The 14,056-nt window shown below is 40.5% G+C and overlaps 1 protein-coding gene across 5 annotated transcripts in view; it reads left to right on the top strand.

The window, feature by feature from the left end:
• The window catches only part of Unc13c (unc-13 homolog C), a 449,289-nt gene that overhangs the window by 398,145 nt on the left and 37,088 nt on the right, over window positions 1–14,056 (top strand). For all 5 annotated transcript variants that reach the window (XM_005073734.3, XM_040739669.1, XM_040739671.1 and 2 more), the window contains 3 exons: window positions 1,222–1,345; window positions 4,209–4,265; window positions 9,266–9,346. In XM_005073734.3, coding sequence (XP_005073791.1) covers window positions 1,222–1,345; window positions 4,209–4,265; window positions 9,266–9,346 — 262 coding nt within the window. The remainder of the gene's footprint in view (window positions 1–1,221; window positions 1,346–4,208; window positions 4,266–9,265; window positions 9,347–14,056) is intronic.

The following is a 14,056-nucleotide window of genomic DNA, read 5'->3' as shown; positions in this document are numbered from 1 at the left end:
AAGAGCCACCCACCAGTGCTATTATTTCTGACCCCAAACACACTGTGGGAAGCCAAGGAGTCAGAAATGCATGCCCTATGTCATCCCTCATTGTATCAGGGTCAAATCAGTATCACTAAAGGGATCTCGATGAGCCCAGAATCTCATTTTGGGATTTTTCATTGTTGTCTCCTTCTTCTCTGGGCCTCTATATATTCATGATGAATGATACATGCTGCTGAAAGATGCACTTGACTTAGAAAACCCAGCCTGACTAGGGCTCACTCACTAGCTTCCCTGCTTTGGACACATCTCTAAATCTCTCCATAAAATGAGCATAATCTGCTGAAAACTAAGTACAGAAGAGTCTCATAGAAAAGAGTGTGTATAACATTACACAAACACCAGAAAATGTTACGCCTAATCTCACATGAGGAAAGACTGGAAGGAACAACTTGCCTGTTTATGTTAACAAACTCTGTATCCTGGATGAATTGAAAGATGCGTGTGTCATGTGGTCAAATTGGTCCATAGCCCAGAAATGACAGCAGCAAATCCTGATGAGTATATAGGAAAATGGAACCCTTACTCTCACACTTACACATTGCTGGTTGGAGGCAGATTATTCAGTTCCTCAAAATACAGAAAGATAAAAAGAAAGTAGATTTGCATGTGATCCAGCTATACCACTTCTGGGTACACACCTGAAAGATTCCTAGTCAGCATGCCAGAGGCATGTGTAGGTATCTGTATTTGTTGTAGCACCATCCCTGGCAGCCAAGCTACAGAACGAGCCCAGGTGCCCACTAACAGATGAATGAAGGAAGAAAATGTGACATATATGGAAGCATAAACAACGAAGTTTAGGCATCCATAAAAAGGAAATGTTTTACTTGTAGAAAAATGGATGCAATGTTTTTTTTCTGATTTCATTTTCCAACATATAAACTGGATAGTGTAATGTACATCATGACTAAATATATTTACATATTGTGTATAATGTATATTATATATCTTTGCCATGAATATATCTGCATATATATACATTATACACAATATGTATATATATATATATATATATATATATATATATTCTCCCATAAATGAGATCTAGTATTTGAAATTCATAATGGGCCTGCTTAAGGATTCTAGTGTCAGGAGCAAATGTTGATATCTGGTCAACCTTGTAGCCTGGTACATGGCTGAGACTCAAGAATGAATGTACATCTAATCTTGTTTCAGATTAAGTCTTTCAGCAAAAATCTGTGAGAAAACGGTCCTGAAGCGAGTTCTGAAGGAACTCTGGAAGCTAGTTCTTAACAAGATAGAGAAACAGATCGTTCTCCCTCCGCTGACAGACCAAACAGTACGTACCTACAGTGTGCCGCCCTCCCACACTCAACATCCTATTTGACTGCCTTTCATTCAAATGAATAGTTTTGGTCCAGATGAATATGAATTAAATCCATTTGGGGAAGATTTTTCTTGGTATATAAATTTTTAACAATGGTTGGTCAAAGAACATTTTTCTATCTAAATCAATTTTTAAAAATGAAAGTAGCTATCTACATTCATATATAATTGTCATTCAAAACTTCCATCTGTTAATAAAAAAATAAGTCAAGGGGTCTGCAGATGTGGCTTAGTTGGTAGAGCACTTGCCAAGTGTGCACAAAGATCTGGGTTCCATCTGCAGCACTACATAAATTCTGGTGCAGTGGGGCACACCTGTAATTCTGGCTCTGTGGAGGCAGAGACAGTAGTATCAGAAGTTCAAGGTCATCTTGGCTATATTGGTGGAGGGAGGGAGGGAGGGAGGGAGAAAGGGAGGGAGGGAGGGAAGAGATGGCAAGCCTAACTTCAATTTGTAAAGTTATCTAGTTATATACATATTTTAAATTTACATTTAATATAACATAATAAGAACAATACTTACTATATATAATATTACACACAATTTAGTATTACTGCAAATCCACAGAGAACAGGCTGGGGTTCAAATATAGCCACTGTGCTTTTTAAATGTTACTGCTTTTAAAAAAAAGGTCTGTCTGGTGCAGTCATATTGAATTTTTTTCACCTCTCCTTTCAACTTTCATCAGTTGCCTCCCTGCTTGGAGGTTAATAGAGAAGATGGTTTTCTGTGGATTTGAAGGGCTTGATTGTATCATACGCAGGAAAAAAAAAAAAGAAACCAGAAAGATCAGTCGGCAGTGAAGCTGGATTTTGATTAAATGACCACACAGTGCAGGCTTTTCAGCTCACACATGCTGAACCAAGCAATAATAATTTTAAAAAATTCTAGCATTTGGGGTAATTGATTTTCTTGTGTGTGTGACTAAGGAAAATAAATGGATGCAAATAATGAGTAATTATAAAGTACCCTAAAACACATATCAACAACATTAATCAAGCATGTGTGGTCTTTATGTATCCAATAATGGCATATATGCAATAAGTAGTTTCTAATAAGGTGGGCCAAGATGTAAGATAAAGATGTTTTTGTTGACTTAACTCTGAGCAATGAATGTGTAGTTTCTTCCTTTAGAGCTTACATCTATGGACAGCCAAGTCACATACGAATATTAAAACACCCGAAGTCTTATTCTTCTGTAATATTAGTATATTTAGTAATGCCACAATGTAAACAGCTTTGATGGCCTTGGTCAGCAGGGGAGTGATAACAGTGGGGTTGTGTCTATGTAAGTTTCCCATGATCAGAAACACGGGAGAAACTCTCAGTGCAGCTACTGCACAGACCTGTTTCAAAGACAACCAAATAAGGAGGCTCCTCCTTGTAGAAGGATGCACCTAGAAAGGATTCGATGCATGGGAGGCTATCCTCTGCTCTGCTGGGAGAACCACCTCACACACACAACCTTAGCTGAATCCATGTCCACAACTAGCCTTGACTGCTTGTTTGGGTTTTACATTTTAATCATCTCCCAACACAGCCATCATCTACACTTCAACCTGTCCAGGCGATCTCTTAAAGGGACATTTAAGAAAAAAACATTTATTTATATATCTGTGTGTGTCTTTGTGGAGGTCAGAAGACAACTTTTGGGTGTCAGTTCTCTCCTCCATTACATGGGTTCATGGAGATCAAACTTGGATCATCAGGCATGAAGACACCGGCCTTTGCACGCTGAACTATCTCGCTGCTGAACATCTCACTGGCCCACAATTACTTTTGAAGATTCTTTGGTGAAAATTTGCTTGGGCTTACATTGTCTTGTCCACTGTTACTTTCTGCATGAGGTCCACTACACTGAAGACTATTGATTTTTTGAGGTCTGTGATGTAATGTTACATCACTAGACAAGGTCTTTCCTGGGCAAGTGTGTGATGATCTCAAGGCTCCCTAGCACTGGCATCTGCAAGTGTGAAACTGTCTCATTCTATTATCTGTGACCAAATAACATTGGAGCTTCTAAATAATATGTTCTAAGAATTGTACTTGGTACTGGACATAAACAGAAGAACAGAAAAAAATAACAGCAACAGGAAAAATGAGTGGTGGTTTCTGTTCTCTATGGTCATACACTCTGCAATGGGAAAAGAATAGAGGATGGCTGAGAATAGCCTATTCCCTCACTGGAACTTTGTTCTCAGCTGCTAATGAATTTGGCCAAACTTGGTAGCTTTCCAGCCACATACCTGAAAATCCAGACCTACCCCAGCTATCACATTTAGGAGGGCTCTGGATGGTTAATCTGGTAATTTCCAGATTGGTTGTTGTTTGTTTGTTTTTGTCCAGGACACTGATGTTCTAGAGGAATCCTGAATTGAGAAAGCAGAGTTAAGGAGGTCTTTGACAGATGCCACACTGTTTCAGGAAGAACATCCCTACCTTCTGCCGCTTTATGTCCTAAAATTATATATACATATTTTGGGGAGTAGGGTGAGGGGAGTGCTTCTGTAAAAAATAATTAAAATAATTAAGTTTTTATTCACATGCTTCATTAAACGGATTACCTGCACTGCAGCTAGTTCCGTAACCCAGACTTAGCACCCTCAGAAATGGGACACCGATGCTGACTGGCATCCTGCCAGCCTTGCCGGATAACCTCTGTTCCATCTTTAGAATAGATCCATTATGCGCATCTGACATAAAACCCAAAATATCATAATGGACATTTTTAAAAAGACTCTATTTTGATCTTGAACTCTACTACTGAAGATCTGGTGACCTGGTCCCCCTTTTCTTTTTCTCTGTGTGTTTCCAGGGACCTCAGATGATCTTCATTGCAGCTAAAGACCTTGGGCAGTTATCCAAACTGAAGGTAAGAAACTGGAGGAAACTGGTTGGCCTTAAGTGATGACCTAACTACCTCTCTGTAGATGCTGCCCTCCTGCTAGGAATGATACCTGGGACAGCAGGATGAAAGAGTACACATCTGTGACCATGTATTTGTTTTAAAGGAGGGAGGGGAATTGTAGGATGTGGGGGTCAGGAATACCCAGAGAAATGGTTTGCCTGACTCATGGGAACTCACAGAGTCTGAACCAACAACCAGGAAGTCTGCATAATATTGACCTAACCCTCTGCATAGATGTGACAGTTGAGTAACTTGGTCTATTTGTAGGACTCCTGGCAATGAGAACAGGGCTGTCCCCAGTGCTTTGACTGGCTCTTGAGAACCTAATCCTCATGCTGTATTGCATTGCCCCACTAGAATACAGGGGAAGGTGCTTGGTCTTAGGGCAGCTTGATATGCCATGCTTTGCTAAAGTCTATGGGAGGTCTGCTGCTTTCTTAGCAAATATGAAGGAGGGCTGGATTGAAAGGGGATGGAGGGAAGATGGGAGGAGAAGAGGGAGGGGAGGCTATGAACATAATTTAATTAATTAATTTTAAAAAGTTTTAACTCTTAGGGCTGGAGAGATGATTCAGTGGTTAAGAGCGCTAGACGCTCTTGCAGAGGATCTGGATTCAATTCTTAGCACCCTTAGCGTGGTTCACACTCATCTGTAACTCCAGTTCCAGAGAATTTGATGCCCTCTTCTGGCTCCTATGTGCAGTACATGTGTGGTACAGACACACATACAGGGAAACACTCACATGTATAAAGTAAAAATAAGTATTTTTTTATTCTAACTTTGGAAACAAGTAGAGGATATATTTGTCTTATTGCATCGAACATGCTTTGAGTAAGTGCAAACTGCAGTACAACACAGCCAGTGAAACCTGCAAGAGTCTGAAGTCAAGAAACACAATAAAGGAAAACAATATTCATCAAAAAGGACTTTAAGCTCTCAGATATGCTCACCTCCCCATTAGAAGTGAGAATTTAGTTACAAGATGATCTTTCCCTTAATTATCACTTGGGATTCACAAGCTTTTGGATATCTATCTGTAGGACACAAACTTCTCTGGTTAAAATATATATTGCTCCTAATTCTGTTCCAACCTACAAGAATATAATTCTGGAGGGGCTCCAGACATGGTAGGTGGGTTTAATTTTTTTTCTCAACTATATTCCATGAGCTAAACACTTAGCTTTCCAGTTTATTAATGTACTATTTTTAAAACTCAGAAAAATTTAACACTTGATTCTTAGAATTGTGGTAAGGGTCATGCCACCTCCTTCATTGCCTTCATCTGGTAGCTGAGCGATAACCATCATGGGTACTGTTTTTTCTTCATCTTTTTATTGTTATTATTAATTGATTCTTTTGCATTCCAATCCCAGTTCCCCTTCTCTCCTTTCCTCCCACTCCCCCCTACTCCCCACTACTCTACCTCCTATCTGCTCCTTGGAGAGGGTAAGTCTACTAAGTCTGTCCCATCATCTCCTTGAGGCAGAAGCAAGACACCTCCTCTCCCCATGTCTAGGCTGAGCAAGGTATCTCTTCATACAGAATGGGTTCCACAAGGTCAATTTGTGCATTAGAGTTAGATCTTGAACCCACTGTCAGTGGCCTCATATATTGTCCAGGCCACACCATTGTCTAGTTCGGTTGTCAGAACAGAGACAGATGAGTACTGTTTTATATTGTGACACTAAGAAAAGATAATCAGCTTGCATAATTATTTACTGGGATAAGACACATGCTTAAAATTTCAGTATCCTAAGGTTATCATCTATGTTACATCTTAAAAAGACATAACCATCACCTAAAATTGCTTCCCACAAGTGTAGATGGTTAAGACAGAATATGTAAAGTAGATGTCAATTCTAAGCTGTTGTTATGAATCCTGGCTCTTTTTCTCTTCCTTTGTCATTTTTATTTAGCTCACTGGGATTTCTGGGCCCTACCTTGAAAAATAGATTAATAAGGGTCTAAAGTTTCTCATACAAAACTGTGAAGATGAAGCAGTTTAAATATCATTACAAAAGAAATCCCGCCTAGCCACGTGTCCAGCTGCTATGTATTTTGAACACGCACTATTCCCTAAGCTTCTGTTTCCATGTAGAATGTTATATTGGCTCTGTTTGCTTCACGTGACAGAAAGGCCAGGTAGGGTAAACAGTGGAGTTGTTGTTATGTGAGATCTTATGGACCAGACTGACTCTGGTTCCCATGACTGCTTGATCAGGAATTCTAACCAAGTCCTAAAACCCTGTACATCACCTTTTCTCAGCTCTGTGCTTCCCTCTGTTTGATAGATCACCTGAGCAAACCTTTTTGATGAGATTGTTGTCTCTATTCTAACATCCTTTGAACTTCAGATTTTGTAAAAAAATAAAACAAAATCAACATAAAACACACCATAAACACACACACACACACACACACACACACACATTCCCAACTCTGTGTCAGGAATCCCAGTAAAGTCACACTGGATCTGAGGAAAACAGTTGTTTTGGCCTGAGAAATGGTATGGGTCAGTTGGCTTAACTCACATACCAGACTCTAAGCTGGAAATGCAGTGAACCTGTCCAAACCTATCTACTTTGTTTACAATATAGATAGGATCCCCAGAGAGCCTGTGTGCCTTCTGGGTGGGAAGGCTAAGGGTGTGTAGAACAGATAAAAAGCCGGGCAGTAGTGGCGCATGCCTTTAATCCCAGCACTCGGGAGGCAGAGGCAGGCGGATCTCTGTGAGTTCAAGGCCAGCCTGGTCTACAAAAGCGAGTTCCAGGACAACCTCCAAAGCCACAGAGAAACTGTCTCGAAAAACCAAAAAAAAAAAAAAAATTAAATAAAACAAGCTAGTGCCCCTTGTAGGCCCCCAATCATTGGCATTTTGGCGAATACTCTTAATTACCAAGAGATAACTGTGAGTGAGGGTTATTATGTCAGCACTGAGGTAACATGAAGAAGAACTATAGCAATGTGAGGAAATTTGGTCCCATGTCAGACTCTCTGCTATTGGCCTTTCTATAAATCCTCTGCACTCTTGTGCAAAACAACAAACTGCAGCTAACAGGAAGAACTTCACACATAACAAAGCTAATCACTCCAATGTTACTAGGGTTATCACTTCCTTCAAAAAAGAAGTTAAGCTACTTATATTTTTAAGATGTTAGTTTGAAAGGAAATCCAAATGGAATGATACTAGCAGAAAAAATGCACTGATTGATAATTTCAGAATTCATTGAGAAATAGACATAGATGGGTAGTTATTTCATTTAAAAGAACCCAAAATCAAGAAAAATAGAACCAGGAAATAATTGTTTTTCTTTTTATAATACTTTTTATTTAATTGTTTATACATTACTCTCAGTTCCCTCTCCCTCCCCTCCTCCCTCGGCCCCCCAATATTTCCAACCCCCCACTTACTCCATCCCTCCTCCATGGGGCTCCCAGAGTCTATTTGTATGCCAGGAATGAATGCTGATCTACTCTCCAAGGTCCCATAGATTGCCGAGGCCTCTTCTCTGACACCCAGGTTGGGGGGAGGGTGTGTCTGGATCAGTCCCATGCTGGCCTCTCAGTCATCAGGGGTCCATGTGTTCCCCCCTTGTTTAGGTCAGCTGCCTCTGTGGGTTTCACCTGCCTGGTCTTGATTCCTTTGTTCATCACTCCTCTTTGCAACTGGGTTCCAGGAGTTCAGTTTAGTGTTTAGCTGTGGGTGTCTGCCTCTGCTTCCATCAACCAATGGATGAAGGTTCTAGGGTGGCATATCTCCAAAATTTATGAGCTGATTTCCAAAATTTACAAAGAACTCAGGAAGCAAGCCTCTAAAACACCAAAGGATCCAATTAAAAAGTGGGGTACAGAACTAAATAGAGAATTCTTAATAGAAGAGTCTAAAATGGCCAAGAGACACTTGAGAAAGTGCTCAAACATCCTTAGCCATCAGGGAAATGCAAATCAAAACAACTCTAATAAGATACCATCTCACTCCCATCAGAATGGCTAAAATCAAAAACACTAATGACAGTTTATGCTGAAGAGGATGTGGAAAAAGGGGAACACTCCTCCACTTCTGGTGGGAATGCCAACTTGTGCAGCCACTTTGGAAATTGGTATGGAGATTCCTCAGGAAAATGGAAATCAGTCTACCACAAGATCCAGCAATTCCACTCTTAGGCATATACGCAAAAGATGTACACTCATACATTAAGGACATCTGCTTAACTATGTTCATAGCAGCATTATTTGTAATAGCCAGAACCTGGATACAGAACACACTGTATCTGTGATGATTGGGAAACTGAACTTGGCCTCCTTAATCCCTTTGCTGTACTGAATTCCTCAGATGGACAGAGCACCAGTCAAGGAATTAATGTGAAAGTCTTTAGGATACAGGTTTCTGGTTACTTTACCTTTTCATTTAACATTTATTTGGAATATAAATAACGGGACACCTCTGCCAGAGTTCCATTTCTTTCTTTTTTTTTTTTTTTTTGGTTTTTCAAGACAGGGTTTCTCTGTGGCTTTGGAGGTTATCCTGGAACTAGCTCTGTAGACCAGGCTGGCCTTGAACTCACAGAGATCCACCTGCCTCTGCCTCACGAGTGCTGAGATTAAAGCCATGCACCACCAACGCCCAGCTCAGAGTTCCAAGATTTATTTTTATTTTCATATGTATGAGTGTTTTCCCTTCATGTATATAAGAGCACCATGTGCATATAATGCTTTGAGAGGCCAGAAAGGGGCACCAGATCCTCTGGAACTGGAATTAGATGGTTGTGAGCTGCCACGTGGGTACTAGGAACAGAACTCAGGTCCTCTGCAAGAGCAGTAAGTGCTGTTAACTGCTGAATCATCTCTCCAGCCCCTGAAGAGTATATTTTAGATGTTTGTGTGTGGGAACTGTACAAATTGTATTTGAAAATAACTGAATAAATACATCTGTCACCTGAGCAGCTTTTCAACTGTCTTCCAGGAGCACATGATTCGAGAAGATGCCAAGGGTCTGACACCCAGACAGTGTGCAATAATGGAGGTGGTCTTGGCCACTATCAAGGTAGGATATGGTATCCCTGGGTATTCACTGAGGTCACCTCGTCTCTCCACAGTAAGGCTCCCCCACTGTGCAGCTGTCCCAGCTGTGATCAGGAGATAGTCAACTAGATGCATTCCGGATGTTTGCTAGCTCCAGCACATTCGTCTCCCTTACTTCATCCATAACAACACACTTTTATATTTCTTGCTCTGTGTCTCTCTAGAAAAATGTGAATGACACTTATTACATATGTTCTCAGAGAAAGATATGCACCCCTACTCCCTATCCCCCCTACCCCTGCCAATGCAGTTAAACAGATGGTTCAGGAGAATTTTAGGTTAGCATACTTTGTACTAAGAATTTCTATGGTTGTGGAAATCATTTATAAAAGACAACCTCCTACTCTCTCTTAGTAATACAATAAAATTTCATTCTGCAATCCACTGCAAACCCAGAAGCTTTGTTCTCCGAGCATTTTACCCACATAGCAAAGCACTGACAGGAAGTATTGTAGCGAGAATTAAATGTATATGGTCTCAACGTGTTTTCCTTTCCAAATAACTTGTGTGTATGATTGTGTGTGTGTGTGTGAATGTGTTGTGCTGTGTTGTGTAATATAGTATGTGGTATGCATGTGTGTGCATGTGTGTCATGTGTGTGGTTTGGGTATGTAGATATGTGTTATGTATGAGTGTTTGTGTGGGAGTCTGTGGGGGTATGAGAGAGAAACTGACATGTGTGTTTTGGGTGTACGTGTGTGTGAAAAAGAGTGTGGCGTGTGTGTATGTGTGCGTGTGTGTGAATGATTTATGTATTAAAGGGTTAGAAAAGTAAATGTACCTCCTAAACTGTGTCTCGTGGTCCCACTCCTCATTGAATAAATCATTCATCCTATAGCGTATCTAGTACAGTGAAGAACTGTTGGTTACATTGTTCTCCCCTCCTCATTGTCCTGAGTCCTGTGCCATCTCCACTTCACCTGGGTTATAAAACGCTATGAGAGGATGACAACAAAAATACAGGAGAAATCCAAAGCTATGTTTTTCTGAAAGTTTTCAAAAATTGGAATAAGAATTGATTGATGTCTGGAGTCATAGGGTACTCTTAGCTATAAATAAGAAATAAGGGCTAGAAAAAAGTAAACACACTAGAATGTATTCTGAAAAGAAAAGAAAATTTTAGGATTTGAGTTCAGCCTCTCCTGGATTTTGCTAGAAATCATGCTTTAGGTGAGAAAATGGAATGTCTCCTGTGGAAATATTAATCAATGTATTGGTCAATCTGACTCCTGCCTCTAATCTCATCATCTTCTAGTTATTCTGACTGGGACTACATGCCCACTGCCTGCAGACTGAATGCTCCTCCAAACTGTAAGACAACCTCAGTTCACAAATGAATCCCTTCTATCTACATCTCAATGTCTCAAATATCCTAGCATCGGTGATTGGCATAAATCTCTAATTAAGCCTCAGCCACATGGCACTTGTAAACAAAACTCCTACCTGTTGCCCATGACCCTGTTAGCTGTTTCCAAATCATCATCACTGTCTAGGACTGGAGTCTGACTGGTCCTCTAGAGCCTGTGGCTGCCACATCCCCCTCATCCCTAATTTCTATGATGTCAATTATTTCTCTAGTAATCACTCTGTTAGGACCACTGTGCTTTCTAGAAGATTCTCCTGACCCAGTGGTCTATCTGTCTGCCTAAGTTTTTACCTGAATTCCATAATCAGTTTTCCCAAGCTTAACTTTAAAGACTAAAGCTTCCATGATTGTCTAGAACCTTGTTAGAGAACTCTACAACACAGTTGAGCTTCAGGAGAAAGATGTTCTTAAAGCAAAGCAGCAGGTGCCACTGGGCTGACTCCCAAAGGCTTACAAAAGGATGACCCTTCATTCTTCCTTAGGTCAATTAAGTCCAATAATCTGAGGATGGGAAAGAAATGTTAAGAAGAGTGTTGTGTGGTTTATAAAAGACAGACTAAACTGGTGTTGGCATTTGCCAAATCTTTCTCAGGTGTATGCTTTACCTCATCTGATTCTCATAAATGCCCTGCATGTTAGACTGAACAAATTTCTGTTCCTTTTCCCCCAGTCCTAGGTAACACCATTATTTGTATTAAATATCAGCAAGATAGCTAAACATGGGTTTTGAATGACACTGCACACCTCTGAAATTCCATCCATTACTCTTCTCCATTATCCAATTTCAGTGACAACTTCTCAGCATCTTCTTTTTATCATTGCACGGTTTTCAGACTTTACATAGTCCGTGCATTAATTTAGAATTCAGCTGCTTACGGTAAGAATATAATAACCTACCTTGTCTGCAGCATTGCAATTCAAAAGTCATTACCTGAGAGCTCACTGTACATAGAAAGTGTGGTGAATAATGAAGAAGTAAGAGGAGACCAAGGATCTTTGAAATAGGAACAAAAGTGGCAACAATCAAGAAATGCAAGCACTTGGTCAAAGCCCAGGGGGATGCAGAAAGCGGAGTAAACAAGTTCTCTCTAGAAGTCTAAGACAAAGCGTTTATGGGGTGGGGGGTGAGGATGCTGGAGGATGCAGGGACTGAAGAGAGAGTAAATGGACAGAAGTAATTTCTCAGGTCTGAGAAAAAAGAAGTGACTGCTGAGAGGGAATGAATCACCACCCTGAAACCCTCAGACAGTGTGGATGAAAAATAGACCACAGTTGACCACGTATCACAAAACAAGAAAGGGACATTAGATTGAGGCTAGAATGCCCAAATTTAAACACCAAAGTCTTGAATCTCCACTTCAATTTGTCAGGAAAAGGGAAACTCTAAAAGACAGTGAGTGAGATCAGCAATTCTGATCAGATGCATACAAGAGGAATCAAGATGTGTAGAAAATATCCTTAGAATATCAAGTAGTATATTTAAAAGACCTCTACAGAAAGGGAGGCAAAGCTCATAAATGTCTGCATAGTAGTTATCTACATGAATGTGCCAAATGTATGTAACAGTTTAAAGTAAAAACTGTGATGAGAACTTGCAGCTAAAATAGTACATAGAACTAAAAAGGGAACTCTCCTTGCAGACTTGTGGAAAAAACATTTGCATGTTCCAGCACACCAGTAAAAACCGACTGTGGGTGGTCAACAATGAAGATCCAGAAGGGGGAGTCACTGGACTTTTTTGGGATTATGAAAATGGTTTGCTCAACATCTAGACAATATTTTTCCTGAGTGTATATTTAGCAGTGTGATTCTTTACCCACAAAGCACAGCCACGTCTAAAGTGCTTTGCTTTCTGTAGCTTCTGCAAACAGGGGTGAGGGATCTCCAGCTAAGTTTAAGATAACAGCACATGGTGCTCAATGCTACTCTTCCCAGCTTCTAGTCAGTAGGATAGATTCGCCCACCCTGGTGTTGGTAAAGCCCCAGTTTTACAGAGTCTGACAGGGGCATACAAATAAAACTCTTGGGATCATGAAGGAATCTCAGTCACTGGCAAGTAGAAAATCAGATAGTGGGTGACTCACATGCTATGGTCCCACTCACTGCTGCCTGGAGGTTCAGTAAGAAACTAGGTGAACCCTCACTGAAGGCTTCATGGCACATGTTCTTCATAAATGTTAACTTTCATATCTCCTGAGGAGTGGCTCCTGGTGAAAATGCACTTTTTTATCATGAAAGCCAAGGTCCCACACATTCTACAGTGTTTCCTTCCTTTCCTTTAGGGCCTGTCACCTTCCCAGTGGAGCTCCCGTAAGTCTGATTCTTTCCCAGGCAGTCTTTTCCCAGGGCCTTAGGGTCTAGGCCACTGGCCTTCTGACTTATTATTCACCACAGCACATTCTCCCTATAAGGGTACAAACCAATGGGATCCATTAACTGCGCCCCAGAAGTGCCCCATTTGGGAAGCACTGCTGTTCCTTCCCCGAGGGGATACCCAGTCTAGATTAAAAGATGAAAGAGGTATGTTGAAAGCTAAATGTGAATGGGTGTTGACTTACAATGGTATAAGAGATGGGGCAGGTGGTTCAATTACCAATTGAAAAGCACAGACAGAAGGTGATGAAGGGGCCGGAAGAAATGGCTCTGTGGTTAGGAACACCTATCTCTCCTAGAGGATCTTAAGTTTGGATCCCGGCACCCACACTGGTTGCTTGTAAATATCTGTAACTCTATTTTGAAGGGTTCTAGTGCCCTTTCATGTATGTACATATAGACACATTTGTTCATAAATAAAATAAAATCTTCTTTGAAAGAAAAAGAAAGTAGTCGATATTTAGAAAAGTTTCCTCAACCTGGAGAGGTCAAGAGTTTGGGGAGAGCTATCATGGACTAGAAAGCTGTGTGGGAGGTCAGTGGGTTGATTAGAAGTTTTATGTGGGGGAATAAACATATACAGAATAAACATATACAGCATAAACATATAGAGAAAGAAAGGAATTCCCATAGAAAGGCACAAGATGGGATTAAGGGATCCAGGTAGATCACTTGGAGGCCTGGGCTGGTGTTACTGGGAGTTGGCATAATGAAGCAGTGTAAAGTGGGATTGGTTGACATTAAATGTCTGGGTTGAAAGTCAAATCATTTTGGGTTCTTGGTATATTTATAAAAGAGGACTCACTGATGACCTGAAAATATCATTTCAGCACAGCATCTTATGAAAATGTACAAAATAGATTGAGTAGTTCAAGATTAAATCAGAGATCGGTTACAGCTAGTCTTAGATTAGGGCCATCATCAAGAGGATTG

This window comes from Mesocricetus auratus, unplaced genomic scaffold, assembly GCF_017639785.1.
Source record: "Mesocricetus auratus isolate SY011 unplaced genomic scaffold, BCM_Maur_2.0 Super-Scaffold_100691, whole genome shotgun sequence".
Lineage (NCBI taxonomy): Eukaryota > Metazoa > Chordata > Mammalia > Rodentia > Cricetidae > Mesocricetus > Mesocricetus auratus.
The sequence above is the reverse complement of the archived record's forward strand: the minus strand, read 5'-3'. Positions and strand labels throughout refer to the sequence as shown.